Below are 23503 nucleotides of genomic sequence, written 5' to 3'. Positions count from 1 at the left end.
AATTTAATGAGTGATCTTTGACTCAGAAACAGCACTGACCAACCAAATTAAACGTTTTTTGCCACAAGAACCAAAATGTACTGTTCTAAAGGTTTTTGGGTTGCTGAACTCGAATCCGCAATCAGAAAAATGCTTTTGGCCTCCGTTATTACCGAAATACTCCGTTCAAAAAAAAAAAACTGTTATAACGGTTATATTTCAAGAACGGAAAATTATATTTTGGTTTTTGTGGCAAAAATTCTGTTACCAGTGACTTAAACTTTAGATTAAGTTTACTTTCTCTTTAGCTTATTAACTGAAACTTCAGATAGATATCTCGAGCAATTAAAGATAAATTTAAACAGTTTTTGAAAGAAGAATATCTGTTCTTATAATCACCGTTACAAATCTGTATACAATGAACTACCCCACATAAAAACAGAAGCTCGAAAACAGCCAAAATGATGTTTTTTAGCATTTTATAACGGTAATATCTCAAAAACGAAGGCCAATCAAATTTTTCTGACTTCAGATTCGAGTTCAGCAAATCAAAAAGTATATCTTGGTTCTTGTGGCAAAAAAAAAAGTTCAATTTTGTTGACCAGTGTTATTTGAACTACCTAGTTAATAATGTTTATGTTGAATCAGGCTTTTTTGTCCGATAACATAAACATTAAAAAAGAATTTTGTTTTAAAAGAAATAAACAATTAACAGTTCGAGGAAATGTGTATTTTTGTTTATTTCTTAGTCTGAAAAACTCTTTTAGGTAGAATTCAAATAATTGTAATATGTATCTTTCGCTCTACATAACTTTATCTATGGAAATTTTTATATATTTTTTTTTAACTGCAATAACAGAATACGTTTTTTAAAATAATAAACCAGTGTGACACAATACAATTTTTTTTTTTGGGTTGCTCTAAAAAAAGTAAAAAATTGAGTTTTTATAAAACTTGGAATGGTTAGCTTTGTAGCTTAATGACGTATTGAATTGAAAATATTTTGATTAATTAGAACGGCAATGTTTAAATGAATTGTAAAAAAGAAATCAAAAATGGGCGGAGGAAGCAAAATACTGATGTAGGGATTATTAGAAATTTCACAAGAACTGCATTTATGCGAAAACAGTAAGAACTTGAGATGAATAAACTACCAAATTCTGAGAGCCTTTAAGTTGGCCTATCAGCATTTTTCGTTTGAATCATTAGTTTTGGGATACCTCGTATATTAAAAATTAAATTTTGAAAAGATGTTTCTTTATTTTTTTACAAAATCGAAAAAAAAACTGAAAAAGCAATTTTATTGCAATGTTTGTTTTGAATATAACAAATGCAAGGTTAAATCAATATCCTTAGAGCAGTTTTTGAGAAATTCCCAATGAATTTAAAATTATGTATCTGAGGTACACGTTGTTCTTAGCGAGATATGTATAAATAAAATGCACGACTGGGTCGCACATATTTGTTCTTATATTTCAAAGTACATAAATATTAGCTAACTTTTGGAGATTTTTCGAAATTGTTTATTTTTTAATGTGGTCCAATTTTTTTAAAATTAGAATACAAAGAATCATTCAGAATGATAAGAAATATCTGTCTTTCAAGTTTAATTAAAATCGGTCCAGACTTTAATCACATATCCGTACTTAAATAACCAAAATGTCTGTTTTTACAAAAAACTGAACGCCATAATCCCGCTATCCGAATTTTATGAGAAAAACTAAAAACGCAGTTTTTTCAGAATAGCTCCATTACTTAGACTAAATTTGAAATCGTTAGAGATTTTTTGAGAAAAATGCAATTACTCGAAAAAATTATATGCGAGGTACAAGCTTTAAACGAGATTATAACATAACAAAAAATTTCAAGAAAATCAACACACCTGTTTGGGCTCTAGCTCGTTGTACAGATAGACACAAAGACGAACCGACAAACATCCAAACCGACGACGCACAGACCGACGGAATCGACGGATTGACAAAAACAACTTTTTTTTAATTTTTCCATCATCTTAATGTAGGTTTTAAATAAAACTTCGAATTTTTTTCTACACGATGCAAATACTTTCTTGCTAGAGCAAATTTTGCGTTATGGTGTTGATTAATAGTTGCAATAAGATAACAAAATTTTTTGGTTGAAGGGAGTTTTGGTTTTTAATAAAAAGTGTGGTTTTAAACTCTTCAGGTGCTTCACTATTCAGTTAAATTTCCAGAAAGAGTTTTCAACTTTTTGACTTTTAGATTAATAATGTAGGTAATAAAGGGGCCCATTTCAACGTCTTACAAATTACAATTTACAAGTACTTCTTTATAAAAATTGTAAAAAGATTAGCAAATTCTGCTTCACCAATTTGGAAATACATACAAAAAGTTACAAATTTGTTAAAAGAAAGAACAACTTCTTATTTTTAATTGTGAGTTGTATTTGGTGAAATAGACCACTGGTCTACATGCTTTGCTTGGTGTTTAGTAACCAATTAAAGTTCCAAATAAGTTAAGTTTCAATTTTATCATCGAATATTGGTGTCCCAATAAAATAAAACCAAAGTCATTTATATTACTTTCGAGCCATACTGTAAAATGTTTTCAATCATATAAAAAAAGCTTGATTTGTAGTCAACTCATAGACGTGCAGTGGTCCATGACCAAATACCTTTATTGAATGCGAATTACAAAGGATTTCAACTCCGCCACCGCCGCATGTTTGACAGATAACAATATACTCGTAAATGAGTCTGAATTACACAACTAAGGTATCTCTGCATACAAAAGTCCAAAATATTCGCAAAGTAGCTACCTATCTATATAAAAGCAAAGAGTATGCCAACGAGAAAAAACACTCCATCTTAGACCCTGAAAGAAAGCATTACAAAATATACAATTGGCTACGCATTTGATCACAATGGCATTCAAAGTAAGTTCAATTCAATTTATGTGACCTAATTTCATGCATCCACTGTGACTTAATATTTTTTTCGTATTCACAATTTCAGTTTGTATTGATTGTTGCGTGTATTGCTACTGTAAGTGCCGGAACTGGAATTTTGCTACCAAGTCAATTTACTATCGCTAAAACAATTCCGGTGCAGTATCAGTCTTCTTTATATCACCACATCCCCCGGAAATATGACTACGATTCACATCCACAATACAAATATGGCTATAACATTCAAGACATCGCCTCTGGAGATTCAAAAAGCCAAGTAGAAACACGAAACGGAGACAAAGTAAATGGTGAATACTCGCTGCTTGATGCCGATGGATTTAAGAGAATAGTTAAATACACATCTGATTCGATTAATGGATTCAATGCATTTGTAACTCGGATTCCAATTCAAGGAAGTCATAATGTCAAGGCCTTAGTTTCTCTTCCTAAACTAGTCACATCAAAGCCAACAGAAGTGCCATATGTTAGCGCATCAGCTCAAGAGATTGATTACGAACCTGTTGTTGAAGGGGCTTATGCTGTAAGTCCAATTGTTAGAGCTGTCCCAGTTGCATATCCTTTATCTAAAAGTCATTAGAAATAAAGTTTTCTGTTTTTTTTTTTTTAATACTAAATTAATCTTTAGGAAAGTTTTGGGAAAAATTTCATGATTTTCATCATTTTCGCTTTGAGGTCTAAACGGTAGTTTCACATTCACACAATTAGAAAAATAAAAATAGTTTGAATAAATCCCAAGAGACTAAAAATCGACATTGCTCAAGAACAGCAAAAATGTCTATGTATAAATTATTTTAATTTAAAAAAAGACACACATACACCTCAGTGCCCCTAAAGTTAAAAACACATACTTTTTATTAATTTCAAAAGAGCCCTTCAACCAAAAATTTTTATTGGTATATTATCTTATTGCATCTATTAATAAACCATATAAATTAACTGAACTAAAAGTTAATTACGAACCTGCTTTGAGTACGCGGTGTTTTACGGTCGCCATTTCCGATCAAAAGACCGAAAGATAGGGTTTTCCACTCTTTTAATTCAAAAACATATGCTTTAATGTAGCCTACCAACTATTTATTACTTTTCGAGTATTCATTAAGCTTCTCTTATCTTTTAAAAAATCAGCACTTTACTGCTGCCAAAAATACAAGATTCAGTTCTGAGAGGGTACAAAAATTAAATAATATGGAAAAATTACTTAATAAATAAAGTCGGATTTTTTAATAAAAAAACATTTTTGTATTCATGGAATATTCTCAATAACATTTTTAAAAGAGAATTAAACATACCAACCTTTAAGGTAACTTGCCAAAATGTCGCCGTGCATATTTTTACACTACGGTTCATTGAATTAGGGTCATGTAAAATTTTTAAGTATTTAGTCTTGCAAAAAAGTGATATTTTCTTTAAAACTGATGCAGCTGAGTAAAAATTTGTGAATGCTTTTGTTAGCAGGGTTATTCAAGGTCACATATCAAAAAAAACTTACGATTTGTTGTCACGGCACATAAAAGGCCGTCACAGGGTGACCATTTTTGCTATTTTTTTTTTCGAATTTCCATAACTCACAAAATATAATGGCTCTGATTTGTTTCAATTATTTTTCTGATAACTGTCGACGTTGACTTTTAGGGCACCCTGCATGAAAAAATCGTTTTTTTTTTTAAACATCTCCAAAAATTTTCAAAAAAAAATTCCCAAACATATTGTTATACAACATTTCGGGAATTTTTTGAACTCGATCACATTTCATTAAAAAAAGCAAAAAAAAAAAACATTTATTTTTATGTTCTCACGCTATGGAATCATTTATTTTGTTTGACAACCTATACAAAAATTGTATACCATATGAAATCTTATTATTTCACCTTTCATATGACGTATCAATCTCATTTTAAAGATGCCTACAAGATAAGTTAGATTTTTTTAAATTCAACCATGTCGAATTTCCAGACTGAGATTACGGTACTTCCCACACTGGTGGCTGTTCGGGGAGCAACACATCTCCACTGGTGTTTTGAGGTGTTTCGCAAGTTTCTTGATTTAACATTGTGTAGCTTGTAGTTAGTCTACCGTTATGTGTGATATACCAAATGAAAGGTAATTGTATCAGGATGCTCGTAAAAGTTAAATTTCTATCTGCTCTTGGTCAAAAGTTATAACCTGTTGAATTCTAAAATTTTATTTTACCGTTATCTCAAAATTGTGTTTACGAAAATGATTCTTCGCACACATTTAGCACACATTTAGTCGTGGTCATGGTCTATCATTACTCCGTATACTTTTTTCCTGTATCTATTAAAGAAAAAAAGATAAAAATAAAAAACGATGGAAACCGGTTAAAAACGGTCAAAAAACGTGTGTTTTAAAAACTTGTTTCTTCCGTTATTGAGTCAAAGCTCACTAAACGATTCCAATTTTTTGCACATCTATGCATAAAGCCAAAACTTACATGTCCTATAAATTTGAGATTTTTTAAACGCTCCAAAAAAAAAACTAAAAATCAAAAACTACCCAAAAATACCCCTAAAAAACAAGGTGTTTTTAAAAATATTCATATTTCGAAACGCAGAGTGTTGGAAAAAAATCCGTATTGAACGCCTATTTTTTTTTCTCTCATCTTTCACCTGGCACCTTTAGAATTGTCAAAAAAAATTTTCCCTACCAAAAATCATCATTTTGTCATAGCACGTGTTTAACGTTCAAACAAAACGTTATAGCTTAGTTTCAAACTTTTTTAGAATTTTTTCTTAAATGCATTTATTCTTAAATTAGTCTCATCTATCTATAACAAAAAAAATCAACTCTCTAAAACTTTGCGTTTAGATTTTAGCCCAAATTTCATCTTTACGTTTTACCCCTGTTTACCCTATTAAATGACGGAATTTTTAAAAATCCTTCATTTGGATTAAGCTTTAGGTTATTATCTTTCAAATAAGTTATAGAAGATTGCGTCACTTTTTTTTGTGGTGGCTGCCATGGTTCATCGATTTATAAGACGTTATCACGTCAAAAAAAAATGTTATTTTTAAAAATAAATTTTTTTAATTTTTTTAAAAAGTCCAACAATATTTTTTTTTTCAAACTTTCTTTATCAACATCAAAATGTGTTTATATTTAAAAAATAAACATCATTTCAACGTTATCGAAGAAGAAGGTTTTTTTTCAGTTTTAGTTATTCTTCTTAAAAGCGTACCTAAATGTAAGAAATTTTAATAAAATTGTTTATATAAAAAATACATTTTACTGAAAAAAAAAATCATTACTAAAAACACGTCAAATGCACTTTTCTACTAAAGCTCTTTCAACAGTTTTTCAGACAATTCAAGTTTTCCAAATAAAATGACCACCATACATGTTGGCAGTATAAATATTTTAGGGTAGACATTCTACCTTCCAGTGTCAAACCATTGCAGGGTGTTTCAAAACCAAGTAACTGGTCCAAAATTTCAAAAAATTCTATATTCGACAAAAACAAGTTACCGAATGTTGAGAGGCCAAAAGATAGTTGTTCACCATTTTCATTTTTACTATTACTTAGACTAGTAAAGCACCCTGTATAGCTCCGAATGTCTTATCAAACCAACAAAAACATAATAAAAATATATAATTTTTCATATTTGCAACTTAAAAATATTTTATTAAAAAACAACAGTACTGCAATATAAATTAATAATAATTAAAAACAAGGAAACAAAAAATAATTTACATACTCGTAATATTGATACAAAATAGATTTCAAAGAGCTTCTTATACGTTCACTGCATTCGTCATTTTTGGCATGTCTTTTTTTTAACTGGGATTAATGTTGGATCAAACCTAATGATCCAAGTCCAAGAGATGAGATTCTTGAGATTGGTGATTGAATAATTGAAGGAATAGTCTTAATGAGAGCTGGTTGAATAGTCTTTACAACAGGGATCTTGATGCCTGAAGGAGTTCTCGAGACTACAGCATTGAATCCATTTATTCCATCAGAAGTGTACTGAACCACTCTCAACAAACCATCAGGATCAACCAAGGCATATGAACCCTTTACAATATCTCCATCACGGGATTCCTCTTGACTCTTAATATCGCCAGTTGTGGGATCGTTTACTTGGTAGCTGAATGTGTATTTGGGTATAGTATCGGCAGGTTCCAGTGTCTTTGTTAAGATTGTTGGTTGCAGGATACCACCAGCCAGCAAACCACCATGGGCCACCATCACACAGGCCAAAAAAACGAAAATCTTTAAGGACAAAAAAATAATTATGATTGAATTGAGAATTTTAATTTACCAAATCAAAAAATCCTTACTTTAAAAGTCATGCTGTTTAGATTGCAACTGAGTTCTGTTTGATGCAAGAAGATGGAGAAACTCGTATTTATATTCAAATTTCAAAAAAAATAAAATTGCAATTTAATGGAAATAGGTTCGGATTTGGACTATACACTAACGCACTCATGTGGTCTGGGGGGTAATAAAACTAATGCCTTAGATAAGAGTTAGACTAAAACTTGATTTAAAGAGTGGTGGGCTCTTAGCATATTTGATGCAAGAATATTGCTTGAACTTATTTTTAAAAATATTTCTTCACTTTAATAACAAGAGATGGCGGCGATGCACGTGAACATGGAATGATTTATTTAAATAAAATGTTCTTGTCAAAAACAATCTAAGTGGATAAGAGATAAATAAAATTAATATAGAGAAATCATCAAATGTTTATCTGATATCTGTCAATCATATTTTATTTTTGTACTTCATGTTTAATTGCGATAGATGGATAGGATATGTTCATGAAGACAAAAATACATGGTCAATGGTCATCATCTATAGGTGATGCGGCTTAGAACTAACTATGGTATATCTTAATTCATAAACAATGCGCTGCCATATTGCAAAGTTGTAGCCCAGTTACTTAACACAATTCTTGATGACAGTACTATAGCTTCTGTATGAAATGGATTTCTGTTGAAATTGGTAAAATTGGTCACATACGTTTATCAAAGAATAATTTTAATTTAATTTGAAATTAAATTTTGAAATTAGTTTTTTGAATTAAAGAAACATTTTTTTTTTAAATACAAAAAAAAAAAAAAAAACATTTCTTAAAACCACCACCACCACACGATCTCCAAACAAAGTATGCTATTTGATAAGTTGTGAACCAAAGTCTTGTTTCGAAAATTGGTAGAGCCGTTCTTAGTTTTTTATAAATACAAATTTTCAAACAGTATTTGTAGTAGTAAAAGTATTAAACAAAAAATTAGAATGTCCTTTCTTTAGAAATTATTATTCAATACAGAAGAACAAGGTTGTAGAAAATGTATCCACCCGTTTACAAAAAAATTTATTTAAAAAAAAATTATAATTTGAAATATTGTTACAAAACACGCAAATAGCTACTTGTTTTTGAAAAATTTTCAAAATTTGAATATTAAAGCAACTGAAATGCTTCAAATTGGGTAAGGACTTCCGGTTGCACATTCGTTTTGAAATTTGTCGAAATATGGCAAAATTCCTATTTTTACGATTTCTATTTAATGGTAAATTATTTTTACCAAATTTGAAGTAAAAATGAAGTTGACACAATCAGTTGAACTCGTTAAAGATTTGAAAATCTGTCGACCAAGAGGGATTTGACTAGGTATGTATCATTCTTCTCGACGCAAAGTGGTGCTTTATGGCGTCAAAAATCATTTACACGGCCATTTCTTGATGAAAAGTCATGAAATTTGGGACACTGAAGCATATTAGTATGAGAAATACGAAAAATCTTCCAACTTTTTTTCAAAATAGTGGTTCCAAAATGGCGGACAGAATAAGTGTTTATAGAATTTTCTTTTACAAAACTGAATATAAGCTAGAAATTTAGCTAAATTGATGTCAAAAAGATGTTCGCTCTTGGATTTGCTTAGAACTGTTCAGTTCATATTCAATTAAAAACAAAATTTAAAAAAATTTAAAACAAAGACCAAAAAGTACCAAAGTAGTAAAAAACACTTTTTTTGATTAAATTAGCACATTTTTTTACATCTTTCCTATTTATTTTCATGAAAACATAGTTGCCAAGTATATAACGCCAAAATAATCAAATTTATGTGAAAATAAATATGAAAAATGTAAAAAATGTAAAAAGAAAAAAAAAAAATAAAAAATTAATTAGTAGGTAAGCTTTTTTATAGTTATTTAATATTTATAAATATTGATAAATTATCAACATCTCATCCTAAAATTTATAAGAAAATCAATGTCGCATGACAAAAACCTGAAGTTTCTTTTTTTATTTATTTATTTTTTTTTTTTAATGAATTTATCTGAATTTTGCGTGTGATGAAAACCTAAAAACGAGAACGGAACATCACTGTGTTCTTCAATAATCTGTACGAACGAAAATCCGTGTATTCAATTATTATTATTCTGCATTTCGAAATTCCGTAAATCTGATATTCTTTGTTTCAAATTATGTTAATTCATAATTATTCTGTTTTTCCAAATTTTGTTAAGACGTCTGATATTCAAAATTCAGTTTTATATTAGAAAATTATATTAATGAAAAAAAAAAAAAAAAAATTGTAAAAACAATTTTTATTAAATGTAGGTACAGAAATTATAGAGTTATGGTATACGGCTAGACTGTCGGATACTGAATTTTTCCACTTATACAGAACTCAACTCAAACAATTTTTTGACACAAAACTAAACTAAGTTTATAAAAATTCTCAAATTAAAATATTTTGTCTTTGTATAAATAATGCCAGAGCTCTACCATTCTAAACAGTTTCAAGATTATAATAATCAAAACTATTCATACTTTTAATAATAAAACTACGAAAATGTGGAGTAACTCCTGATCGGAAAGTTTAAAATTTGTTGTTTTTCCCATTATTGTTCCAAATTTCAATCTCGATAAATTTGATGATCTGTCAGTAAGGGAGTGACTGAGTCTTACTGTTCTTACGGTTTTTGATGCTTTTTATCTTGGGAACTAGCTATCCAAAATAACAGAAATTTTCTAATGTGGTTGTTTTTGAGTTTGAATTTTCTGGCATCATTGGTATGGAAGTTAAACATCTTTTGACTTTCTTCCAATCACTTTTTAGGCCCCCAAAAATATTACTTGAATGATCACAACCAACAAAAAACTGGGGGTAAAAAAAAAGGTATGGCGTATACGTACTTTTTTTTTTTACATTCACTATCGAGTTATGAAGGATTTTTTTTGTAAAACGACTCTTTTGAAAACCAAGCATTTTGTTTTTGTTTATGATTTGAAAAATATAACATCTCATGAGTGGTGTAGTACTTTTGTTCAAGTTTGAGTAGTTCATGTATAAAGTTTGCCAAAATTATGGTATACCTACTTTTTTTGATAAAAAAATATTTTTTAAATTCTTATGTATGTCGTTGCCAAACGTATAATGTCTATCAGACAACGTGAGTCTCGTCGTCGTCAGGTTGGCTGTAACCTGTAACTTAAGTCGTAGATACTCAGAAATAAAAAAAAAGGTTTTAAATTGGGAAATTATTTAAAGTAAATAAAAACATTTTTAATGTCGCTATAACCTACGCTTTGATCCAGTTTTGCTGCTGCACTGCTGTTATCAATGACATTAATATTTTTTTTTTTTGTATCATAACTAGACGCTTTATACCACCACGCTAATTCTAATTTATATTTCCACTTACCAAATATACAATTTTTTTTCGCAAAATTATTATAAATACGAATATTTTTGTCATAAAGATATCAAACAGAATTCGTTTGCAATATCAGCAACATGGCTTTTAAAGTAAAGTTGCTCTTTGAATTATGGTAAAACAAAATTCTTATTTTTAACAAACATTTAATATCCTTTCAGATTGTTGTCTTCTTGGCTTGTGTGATGGTTGCCCATGGTGGTTTGCTGGGTGCTGGAATCCTGCAACCAACAATTCTAACAAAAACACTAGAGCCAGCTGATGCTCATCCCAAATACCAATTTAGCTACCAAGTAAATGATCCCCATACTGGTGATTTGAAGAGCCAAGAGGAGGCCCGTGATGGTGATGTTGTGAAAGGTTCTTATGCCCTCCTTGACGCTGATGGTTTGATCAGAGTGGTCCAGTACACTTCGGATGGAATAAACGGATTCAACGCTGTTGTGACAAGAACTCCATCGGGAAAACAAGCTGTTCCAGTGATCAAAACAATTCAACCCACTATTATTAAGAGCATACCTTCCCTAATTCAAGCCCCAATTGCCAAAATTGGACTAGGACCTTTAGGTTTAATCCATTGATTCGGTTTAAGAAGCATTAAATGATTGGAAAATATTAACGAACCTGTCTGTCTATACTCAGTGAATGAAGTTCTGTGAAAATTATATTGTATCAATGTTAATTTGTTAAACTATTAATTGTACCTTTATTTTACAGTACTGTTTTTTTTATTATAAAATAAAAATATTATTAAGTTGCAAACTTTAAAATTGGTATTTTCATGTGTTACTCTTTTCTTCTTTTTCTTATTCTTCTTCTCATATTTTCTTCTACAGCAAATCGCTTTCAATTTATTAGTACCAATGAATGTATGTTCATTGTACAGTAGGGTGGGTCAAAAACACAGAAATTTTTATTTTTTTTTTTGATTTTGTACTCTGAAAAATCGATTGCTAGAAGGTACGAATATCCTCTATACAGTTAAAGCAATCAATTTGACGTTTAAGCCCCTACAAAAACATATCTTGCTTATTTGAAAATAATGAATTTTCAGTGAATTGGAAAATTTTTAAAAGTAAAAAATGTTTTTCTAATTTTTTTAAATTTTGACCTCGAATATCTTTAGAATGGTTAGATTAATGAAAAAAGTTAATAAGACCTTTTTTGTGGAACAATCTATTTCTTACAAGAATATGTCGTGCGCGTTTGTTATTATATTTTTTCAATTTGTTGCATAATTAAGAATAAAAAACGAATTTTTAAAGATTTTCTCGATTTTCCGACCCCAAATATCTATTAAACGGTTATATAAACCAAAAAAGTTTATAAGGCCTTTTTTTTAGATCGTTCAATTTCCTACAAGAATATGTAAGATAAAGAGATAAAGATAAAAGATTAATTAAGAATAAAAAACGAATTTTTAAAGATTTTCTCGATTTTCCGACCCCAAATATCTATTAAACGGTTATATAAACCAAAAAAGTTTATAAGGCCTTTTTTGTAGATCGTTCAATTTTCTACAAGAATATGTAAGATAAAGAGTTCTAGAGGTGTCTAAGAATCGATTTTTCGGAGTACAAAATGAAAAATAAGAATTTCGATTTTTGACCCACCCTATTGTACAGTGTCGTTCAAAAAATGTTGTCCAGTTTCTTTTTCCAATTTTTAAAAATGTGAGAATTTTACTTTTAAGTAATAAAATTATAATTAACCATAGAACAGGTTTTATATTTTCTGCATTTCTTACTGAACGACTGATGCAATTCCCTAAATAATTTTTGTTTTTTACAAAACCATTTACGCATATAAATTTAATAGGTATAAGTAAAAAATAACCGGGACATTTTGGAAATTTGTTCAATTAGTTGCAATGAAATGTAATTTTTTTTTTCAAAATGATTTTTTTTCCAATTTTTAAAACGACTCTAATTTTATAAAAATACATCTTAATAAAAACTAATAAATAAAAGAAATCAAAATTTTTGAATTTTTTCATTCAAGATTTTGTGATTTTCCTTTTATTGTAAAATAAATGTTAGGCATGTGTTTTTTTTTATTTCATAGACATTATTTACCAAAATTAACTCCAGGAGCAAGTTCTTCTCAGAAACATTCTTTATCTTATTAGTTCTCTGTTTTGGACCTCCTCTTGCTTCTATTACACGTGCGCCTAGTTGAAAAATGTATCCATGTAAATGCAAGTATCGTGTTCCAAGCTGGGTTATAATAAATAATATTTTTTAATGCATTTGTTTTACCATTACAAATTTAAAAAATAAAAACTATTGCAAATAAAAAATTCTCTGCATTGAAAAAAAAAAAAAAAATCAATGTGAACATTTTTCGTCGAATTTCTTACAATTATGAATATTTGACAATACATTATCTATTTTCACTATAATATTGAACCTAATGTAAGGCCAAATAGTCAAAATTGTAAGAAATTTGGCGAATATTACGAAAAAATATTTAATGCATACATTTTGCATTGATTTTTTACTTGCTCTATAGGGCAACAATTGGTTTCGTGTGGAAAAAAAAAATTGAGGTTTTAATCAAAACCAACATTACGATGATGGAGAATTCCGAAAAAGTGGGTGCCGCAATTCCGTCCGTGCGTATGTGCGTCTGTGCGCCCATCTGTACACATTTCCACAGCCTAAACGGGTGGATGGATTTTCTTCAAATTTGGTATAGATGATTTTTATGGAATTCTGAAAGTTGGTTTTTTTTTGTTTTTTTATATCTCGTTTAGAACGTATACCTCCCATACAAAAAAATACGATATTACGAATTTCTCGAAAACGGCTCTAACGATTTTGATTAAACTTTGTATACGTAATATTTAAAGCAGTGGCAATAAAACAGCATTTCTATTTTTCTCAAAAAAGTCAAATAACAAAAAAAAATTTTTTTTTCATTTAACAAAATTTTGCCCTAAATGTCGGCTCTTCCCCAATATCAATTTTTTTAAAGTAGACTAACATAAAAGTGCTTTGAACTGCAAGAGCAAGTACGTGCGACCACAGTCGTGCATTTTATTTTTTTTTTTTCAATGCAAAAAATTTTTTATTTGCAATAAATTTTTTTTTATTCATAATATTTTTATTTGCGATCAAAAATTTTTTTTTTTGAATGCAAATATGTATTTTATTTGCAATAAATATTTTTTTTTAATACAAATACATATTTTTTTATGCAAGTTTTTTCAGTAGGTACCTACCAATAAATATTTTTTTTTTGTTTTTAATTTCAAATGCATTTTGTTTCAATTTATATTTTTATAGCTCTGGTTCCAAGTCCGGATATGAAATTTTTGTAGGTCTTCTGAACGCTTCTTCACAGTCTTAAATTTCATAATTTACCAGCTTAATACATAATTATTGAAGAGTTTAATGCATCGAAATTATTTTCTTGGAAGTACTTTTCGACCTTAAACCTAATACGCTGCTGATGCGTCACAAAAATCCCATACAAAAACAGTATAACGAAAATCGTAAACGAAAAATTCGTTCAGCTTTTCGTTCTACAGAACGCTGTTTGACGAGGCTTAAGAATTAAACCAAATGGAGGACATCCGTAATATGCCTTCACAGCTCAGTCTTTCCTTTGGTTTACTTCACGAAAGAATTCTTCTCCTACATGCAGCTTAAACTTAAATTCCTTTTAAAAGATTACATTGCTTTACATGTCTTTAGTTCAAATAAAATGCTCCTGAGACCAGAGCACAGAGCAACCGATTTTCTCTGAGCCTTTTTGGAAAATCTGGCTTCATCACCGACTTTTAAGTCCAGCTTTCAAGAAATTTTCCTCATTGAGATTCAACATTGACGAAATTGCTTTTCTTTTACTTTTCTTGTAGCTCGACACCGATCGTTTTCATGATCCACTAAAGTCTTGACCAAAAAAATGGAGGTTTTAGAAATTTCAAATGTTGGCCAAATATTGAGTTTAATAGAGTGTGCCAACGACAATTTACTGCCTAGTGATAAAAATCAGGTAGCTTTCATGTGCTCGACAAGTATAATAAAATGTTTAACCAGCATTTTTCGAACGATACTGTATATACTTTTAACATCAAAAAATGGAGTCTCGGTCCGTTGAATCAAACAAGAACTCCAAATTTGCTTCAACGTATTAAGAAATTCAAACAAGTTGAGAAAATGTTAAGACATGTTTCAATTTACATAGCTAGATAACAGAATACAATAAAAATTACAAATATTTTTGAAGTTCTATGCCGAAGCACTAGGTATATTGGTAAAATGCACTTTAACATAAACATCTGCAAAAAAAATCAAGTTAGTGTCATTATGTAATTAATCGCTCTACTAAATTCAGTATTTTATGTCTATCAAAAATGATATTTCATGGAGCATGTGTAGTAATAATAATAATAATTAAAAATGAATATTTGATTATCAAAATGTGTAACAGGTTGAATTTGAATTTGGCTGGAAGTTTAAATCGAAATTAATTGACTGACCAGCCGGCATGTTGGAGTCGTTAGATGTCTGTACCATAGTTGACGAGACGTTTTACATTGACCCTGATTTCTAACACAGGTTGTTTGATGAAAATTCTTAAGCTCCTTGAATATTTTGAATAGTTTTGCACTCTGCTATAGAGCTTATGGATGTTGGACAAGAGATTGAAAAATTAATTAAAAGTAAAACCAGAAAATATCTTGCATGATTTTTCATCAATTTGTTTCGTATGAAATTTATGGTAATTTCAATAGTTCTTATGAGTGACATCAAATTGAAAAAGTGATCTACTCTTCCTAATGTAATAAACAATCTTTATAGAGGTTTATTTAGTAAATTTTTTTACCTAAACAATTTTGCCCAACGATTTTGAACCCAAATTGCCGGTTCAATTTTAAAGAATTTTTATGCAAAAGCATTTATATTGTCTAAAATCAAAATTTTCAAGAATACATTAAAAAAAATATTAATATTTCTTGAAAAATTTAATTTTCGAAAATTGGAAATAGATTTTTTCCATTAAAAAAATAATTACTAGTTATTACACAACAACTTTATTTTTCAAAAATTGTTTTCAAAAAAATAATTATAAATATCTAACGATTTTGAAATTTTGTTTCTAAAATGCATATTAAAAAGTTTTTAAATTTTAAGCAAAATGCACTCTTAAATCGAGCTCATGTCAGCATGTATTGCATTTTATTCAGTTCGGCAAAATAGATTTAAATGTTTTCTACTTGGAAAAACTTTTGGATATTTGTTTCTTCAAAAAAGCGGAATAATGGTAATTTTTGAAAATGTAAGAACGAAAGTGCATATTTGAGTTGGCATAACTTGTATTTTAAGTCATTGAAACTCAGGGTATGTTCATATTGTTGAATATTTAAATTCAGAACAAATTTTTGAAAACAAAAAAAATCAACTTTTCAGAACAGGAAGGTCAGTTCAAAAATCCCCCATTTTTGAAATTTTTTTGATAAAAATGATTTTTAGATAAAAATGGAGAACGATCTAGAAGCTTTTATTAACGTCACACTGGACTTAAGTAAAAACTTATTTTTGAAGTAGTGATCCATTCTGTATTTAGAGTTGACGAAATAAAAGATTTGAAATTTGAAAATGGTGAAACGTAATTCAAAAAAGAAATTTGAAAAAAAGTTTTTATGTGAATGGCAAATCGCAAGTGGAAAGTCGCAAAAAGCTAGTGGCAAGTGACAAGTGGTAAATGCTAGGTGTTAAGTGATAAAATATAATAGATAAGTGATATTTAGCAAATGATAAGTGATAATTGACCAGTGATAAGTGATAAGCGATAATGATAAATGATAAGTGATAAATACCTAAAAAATTAAAAAAAATTGTTCTGTTCATAGAAGTGACACCAATAGTTTCTAGCGCCACAAATTATATTTTTTTTTTTTTTTTTCAGATGTACTAAAAAGTCCCCAAAGAGCGTAGAGCTTGTCCTAGATATAAAGAAACAAAATCAAACAAAAATAAATCGTACAGACTCGTCGACATCCTATTATCTATTATATTAGAAAGTAGAAATGTAGGAAATTTTACTCACTCATAATAGATAAAAAAATAAAATGCTTAAGTGCAAGTTTATGTCCAAAATAGTCAAAGTGGACAAGAATTTAAAAAAAAGTATTCACATGCTGTTTCAAAAAAATTCAACTAATAAATATAAAAAAATAGCACGTACTCAAGTAGCACACTTGTGTATAAATTGGTGTAAATTCATTAATTTTGGTGTAAAATTGAGAAAATTGAAAAAATATGGTGTATTTCTCAAAATTAGTGGTATAAAAATTATACCACTGTCTTTTCTGTACAAAATTTCAACATTTTTTTAAGATTCCGTGCAAAAAATACACCGATATTCAGTTGTTTTTATAATATACCATTAATGGTGCATAAAATTATTTGATTCTGAAATCAACCAAAACGGTTTATTTTGTACACTCTGTTTGGTGTAGGAAGCACACCCTGTGGACATAAAATTCACCAAAATGCATATGTGAGAGACGCCATATTTTTCAATGGACGCCATTTAAAAATAGAAGACAGCGATTAATTATTTTATTAAAATAGTATATTTATCGACCTAATAGTCCCGCATTCTTAGTTTTTTCGATTCATTATAAAGTAACTTTTCTTAAAAAAATGTAAAACAACACAAAAATTATAATTTTTGAAAAATGGATTCTTAAAATCGAAAAAAAAAATCATTAATTCACTTACATTTTTGAGGCGCTCGATTTTTAGAGGGGGTAGCATCTAAAATTAGTAGATAGAATGTGTTTCGTTTTAAAATTTGGCAAACAAAATCATATTTAACCATTGGTCTCTTATGGCAATATTATGAAAGTGAATAAAAATTCATTTTCATTTATTTCATAAGAAATGGTGTGAATTAGAATTCATCAAACTGTTTGAGATAAAAAATAAACTTTGGTTCAAATTTTAAATCAGAATAATTTAAATGGTGTATTTTATCCATAGATTTATTGTGTATTTTTCAATTTCAAAGGGATAATTTTCACCAAAAACAGATCATTTAATATACCACTAGTGCCATTTATACACCAAAATCGGTATATTTTTTTAACCACCGGAGTTTATTTTATACGAGAAAATGGTGTATTTTTTATATTCAAAATGCATATCACGAAAGTGCAAAAAATACACCAAATATTTTGGTGTATCTTAGACTTTTGTGCTACTTGAGTATACGTCACAGTGAACGTGCACAAAAGGCAAATAATGTAAATTACAACTTTGGCCCGTGAAAACACCCAAATCCATATTAAATAGCATTTGCAATTATTTAATGAATACAATTTTCCTACTCTTTGTAGTCAGTGTTGATTAATAAACTAAAAAACAAAATCCTTTCAAATAAGGATTAAACATTTAAAATTTCCTCATATTCTTAAATAATAAATAGAATTTGTTTGTTATATTTTTTTACTTAGTAACCAAAAACTCCTTTTCAGGGACTTTTTTGGCTATCGAATACACAGTCCTTTAGGTGACTGTTGCGTTAATCCTCTAACTCAAATTTATGACCATTTTTAATTAAAAATTTAGAAGAAAAAAAATATATTATTTAATCTTATTCGAATTTCGCTTTAACTTGTACCAAATTTTATGTCCCGTTAAAATTCGACTTAGAGGGATTTGACTGTATTTTCATCTGTTCTATCATAGCTTACTATCTACTATTATTGTAACTCAAGAAATGAAAAATCGTTGGAAGCGTTTTAATTGTCCAATTGTTTTAACCATGTAAGAATTTAAGATTTTAACCAAAAAAATTATTTAAATAAGAATTACATAAGTTCAAACACAAAAAACTACACAAAGACTACTCTAAGCCAAGCTCTAACAAGTGTATAAAAGAAAATATTGAATTGCGATGATCTTTCATGATGTGAATTGGAAGAAAGTTTAATAAGAGGTATAGTTGTTGTATTTTTTTTAATATTTCTTATTTAAGATGCCTATCTTTTGTCATTCAACTTTTAAAGATATGTGCAATTAAAAGATTAACTTTTTAATAAAAAGTTATACCTGAAATATTAAAGATAGGATGAACTTGTTTGTATTTTTCTTTAATTTTGTATTTTTGTTGTTGTCTACTTTATTTCGCCACCCTAAATTTGTTTACGGCTTACGCACTTCTAAGTGAAGTAACTGTGATTAAAATTCATAAAAAATTGCATCAGCCGGCAAAAGCGAATTTGAACCAATTCATAATTACAAATTTGATATTAACCTACTCCAATCAGGTTTCAAGTCGTAGCCAAAACCGCTCCTTCTTCTTAGCGAATGCACTATCAATGTCAACCTGCACGCACTCTACACGCACCATGGTCAAAATATACACAAAAAAAAAAAAATCTAAATTGTTGCAGATTTTTTTCTCCACCCATGTCTACGATTTTCTATCGAAAAAAATTCATATAAATAGACAAATAATGCACCTTTTGGGCATCAAACAGTATTCGGCACCAAATCCAGTAACATGGCATTCAAAGTAAGAACCATAATATTCTAGCTTAAGTTCTGAAACATTGAAAACCAATAAAATTTCTAATTTTTATATATTTTTTTTGAATTTTTCATCAGTTTGTTGTCCTTCTTGCTTGCGTTATGGCTGCCAATGCCGGTTTGTTGGCTGGTGGCATTTTGCAACCAACCGTCTTGACCAAGAGAATCGAAGTTGAAGCTCCACCAAAGTACACATTCAGCTATAGTGTAAACGATCCCACCACTGGCGACAGCAAGAGCCAAGAGGAAACCCGCGATGGTGATATAGTTAAAGGTGCTTACTCATTGATCGATGCTGATGGCTTACAACGAATTGTCCAATACACTTCGGATGGTATTAATGGATTCAATGCTGTTGTTTCACGAACACCAATTGGCAAGCAAATTGTTGCTGCTCAGCCAGTTATTAAGACCCTTCAACCAACTTTGATTAAGAGTATTCCTTCAATTCTTTCATCTCCTTTGGCTGGAATCCCACAATTGCAACCATTGTCTCCACTTATTAGACCAGCAATTGCTTCGCCTTTGGGACTTGGAATTGGACAACCAATTGGATCGCCATTGGGACTTGGACTTGGAGGACACTTGATAGGTTAAGAAATATTATCATCTTTGTTAAATGTCACAATACCGCTCGATATCCACGATGAACTCTGTAAATAATAATTATACGCATTTTTAATATTTTCTTAAAGGCTCTATGATAACGATTCTTATTGTATTACAATGTAATTATATGTAAACTTTTTATTTTTTGTTACTTTCACACTACTTATTGTTTCATCAATGCTTACTTTTTATGTTTCAATAAATTTTTGTTAAAAAACAATATGACAATTTTGTATAATTCGTTAGTAAAATTTTGGCCTTGAAACAAAGTCAGCAAATTTAAGCCAATAACTTAGCTTCTTTTTTGACTCTACGAAAACTATCTCAGTACCTATAGGTACTTCAAAAATTGTGCTCGAGAAATTGAATACACCAAATTTTTGAAAGTTTTTTATGGTTCCATGAAACCACAAAACACACTAACTTAAGGTATGCATTTTCAGGGCTACTGTTTTGTTTCTGAAAACAATTAAACCATCTTAGTCTCAACTTTTTTGAAAATTATTATCGTTTGGTACTTATGAGGTTTTGACTTATTTTAGCGGAATCTTGAATAACAAGAAAACTGATCGAGCTACAAAATCGAGGTTTTCACGTTTCATTATGCAACACAAAATTTGGATTTCCCATTTTTTTTTATTTTTAAAACTTAGTTTTAAACCAAATTTTTTTAAACAAACCCTTGAATACTTTAAAAAGTGTTTCAACTAAGAAACTTTTTTATGAAAAGCTTCAATTACTGGCAAAAACAAAATTTAAAAAAGTTATTTTTGAAGAGAAATATCTTTAGGCTCGTAATGATTTGAAATACGATGAAACAAAATTGCGACAGGAGAAAGAAATTGATTACAACTTTTTTGTTTTAATAGATAAATGAATGAAATTAATACTGCATATATGTTATAAAATAAACTCTAACTGTACAAAATTTCAATTAATTTCATATTCAAAGTCTTGAGATAACGGTGAAAAGATTTTATTTTTCTTAACATGTTATATCTTTTGATCTAGAGCACATAAACATTTGATTTAACTTTAATACGCATGCTGATAATATTACCTTTCATTTGAAATATCACACGTACCATGCTCTACAAGTTACACAATATTAAATTGAGAAACTTGAAAAAATACCTCAAAACACCTGTGGAGATATGTTGACGATGTAGGATGTACCGTAATCTCAGTTTGAAATTTCGACATGGTCGGCTTTAAAAAATTCTTACTTTTTTTTTAGGCATCGTAGAAATATGATTCAAGCATCATATAAAAGATAAACAAATAAGCTTTTAGATGATCTAAAATTCATTAAAGGTGATGCAAGATATAAATTTTTTTTTCAAGAAAAATGAGTTTTTAAGGTTTCACTTCTACCACGTGTGAATTGCGCACATGATTTTTTTTTAAATGTCTTCACTGGACTGATCATACCGGAAGTGCACTTCTGGAACTTTAAGTTGAAATAAAAATTGATTGGGTAGAGCTACAAAAAAAATTTTTACGCAACAAATTAGAATTTAACTAGCTATATCAGAATTTTAAATGGCAAAAAACTGTTGAGGCTATTAAAAACAAGTTTGTATAGTTCAAAAGCATTTAAAAAGCTACAAGTTTGGTAGTCAGGCAAACCTATTGTTTCTAATCATTTTCAGATCTATGCTGGCGGGAAATTTCGCCAAAGTAAGAAACGTCTCATTTTTAGCGGTACTGAATTTTGTCTCCATATTTTTTGGCATTCTCCTTTGTTTTAAAAGCTACAACAAAAAACATCTTTTTAAATGGATTTTACTACCAAACGAAGAATAACTTTCTGTTTCTTGTATAATAAATAATTTTTAGAAAACAAAAATTGAAAATCTCTGAAGGTGTTTTTCTTATAATTTATTTTAATAAATAAAAATGTTAAAACAAACAAAAAGAAAAATTGATTAAAAATTTAAAATTAAGAACAAAAATGCAAAAACGTAGCAACGAATTTTTTTTTAAGTTTAAATGTAGCGCTTACTCAAAAGCTGAGAAAGTTAGAAATAACATAAAAAAAGTAGCTGGTTTTTGCGAAATTGTATTAACTGTTAGCTACTACTTATGCATTACATGATGATTAAATTATAATTGATACCAGAATATAAATTATTTTAAGCTATACAAACGATTTGCGAAATCTAAAAATGTATATACTAGGTATACTTTTTTAAATATATTTTTTATAGGATTTTATTTGTTATCATCTAAAAAAAATTTACTGAGGTTTTTAAGAATTGATAATACAATTTTTTCATTTAATGGATAAGCTTCAAAAAGTTTTTTTTTTTTTAATTTAAATACTTCGCATATCAATTCCGAACATAACCGTATGAAGTTTTATTATTTATAATACGCGTTGCGATACTGAAAATACACCCGACAAATTACATAGTGTAGGCTGTTCGTATGGTCGAATAATGCATGAAAATAATTTTGTTATATTTTTGGAACCCTCCATTTTTTTTTATTTACAAAAAAAAACATTTTTACAGACTTTACGATGTAATCTATCAATATCTCAGTCATTTTTTTAATAATTCTCAATATGTTATATATGTTTTTGGAAAGACCTTTTAAATGATGTATGTAATTCTATTGTTTAAACAAATTAAGTTTATGTTTTTATCCCATAAATATTGAAAAAGTGATTTTTTCATCAATTTTTTCAACTAAATAAAGTTAGGTTATATTCTAAGAGAATTATGTTCAGGCACAAATAAGTGTATTGTTTTGTTGAATTTTACCAAAACTGTGGAATCTATGCTACTTTTTCGTAACTAGAAAATAATTATAATTAAAGTTGGAGTATAAACAAAAATTTGCGTATTGACAAGGTGTCTCACGATAAGTAAACTGATGATTCCAAGTGAGGTAGAGTGAGACGATATACCAAATTTTTGTATGGACTAAAGGCAATAAAAAACTATATTAAATCAATAATTTGACAAGATCAATAAATTGCTTACTCTTCTACTTTATTGATTTATTTCAGTAGTAGCTATATAGAAAATTGTATTATAACACTAATCTTCTTCTTTTTTTTATTTATTTACGACATAAGATCATAGGAAAAAAGACGAGTTCAAGCGATTTAATCCTTTTTCCGTGTATTATATTGAGATCCATCTTTAAAAAAATGTACTAAAAATTGAGTAAAGAGCTCGATACCATCTGTTTGCTATGATTCTTTTAATTCATAGGTTTATCGATTCGGTTCATCTTCCACTTTCGCAACCCACTCAAAGTTTTTGGTACAAAATAGAATAAAAATCGTAACAACAAAAAGAAATTGTTCCTCAAAACGGATTTTGACCGTTTTCAAAAAAGAAAAATTGAAAGAAATTGATTTTGCTTTTTTTTCATAATAAAAGAAGATCTTAGTAAAATATATCTTTTTTTGGGGAAAAAAACATCATCTGCACCCTTCAACTAATGATTCTAATATGTTTTCGTATTACATCAGCCAAAGCCAGTAATAGGAATGAACGAAAATTAAGTGCAACATTATATCATTCAATATTTACAGATATTCAAGAGAATATTAAAATCTCTTGGTAAAAAGTAATTTTGTAGTTGTTCCACAACGTCAAGAGAACTGGGGCAAGTCTAGGTGACGGACTAAGTCTAAGTTTCAGTGAGAAATGAAGTCTGAGACTGAGATCGAAAATTTACTCTTTGTGTTGTGCAGCACGTGAATCAAGAAACCGGTAGA

At 28.9% G+C, this 23503-nt stretch overlaps 4 protein-coding genes across 4 annotated transcripts; 3 read left to right on the top strand and 1 right to left on the bottom strand.

Annotated features, from left to right (window-relative positions):
• Positions 1 to 2880: 2880 nt before the first annotated feature.
• LOC129915012 (cuticle protein 7-like) lies at positions 2881 to 3502 on the top strand. Its single transcript, XM_055994466.1, has 2 exons — positions 2881 to 2892; positions 2972 to 3502. The coding sequence occupies exons 1-2, from the start codon at positions 2881 to 2883 to the stop codon at positions 3500 to 3502; spliced, it is 543 nt and encodes a 180-aa protein (XP_055850441.1).
• Positions 3503 to 6686: 3184 nt separating this feature from the next.
• Positions 6687 to 7150, bottom strand: LOC129917022 (larval cuticle protein A2B-like). Its single transcript, XM_055997324.1, has one exon. It carries the CDS (start codon positions 7130 to 7132, stop codon positions 6728 to 6730), a length of 405 nt encoding a protein of 134 aa, XP_055853299.1. The 5' UTR covers positions 7133 to 7150; the 3' UTR covers positions 6687 to 6727.
• A 3542-nt stretch (positions 7151 to 10692) lies between these two features.
• Positions 10693 to 11193, top strand: LOC129915011 (larval cuticle protein A3A-like). The gene is made up of 2 exons (XM_055994465.1): positions 10693 to 10704; positions 10774 to 11193. The coding sequence occupies exons 1-2, from the start codon at positions 10693 to 10695 to the stop codon at positions 11191 to 11193; spliced, it is 432 nt and encodes a 143-aa protein (XP_055850440.1).
• A 7939-nt stretch (positions 11194 to 19132) lies between these two features.
• On the top strand, positions 19133 to 19755 carry LOC129915010 (larval cuticle protein A2B-like). Its single transcript, XM_055994464.1, has 2 exons — positions 19133 to 19144; positions 19237 to 19755. Exons 1-2 carry the CDS (start codon positions 19133 to 19135, stop codon positions 19753 to 19755), a joined length of 531 nt encoding a protein of 176 aa, XP_055850439.1.
• Positions 19756 to 23503: the final 3748 nt, after the last annotated feature.

The sequence above is a fragment of the Episyrphus balteatus genome, chromosome 3, assembly GCF_945859705.1.
Source record: "Episyrphus balteatus chromosome 3, idEpiBalt1.1, whole genome shotgun sequence".
In the NCBI taxonomy this organism is placed as follows: Eukaryota; Metazoa; Arthropoda; class Insecta; order Diptera; family Syrphidae; genus Episyrphus; species Episyrphus balteatus.
This window is presented reverse-complemented; position numbering and strand designations above follow the sequence as displayed.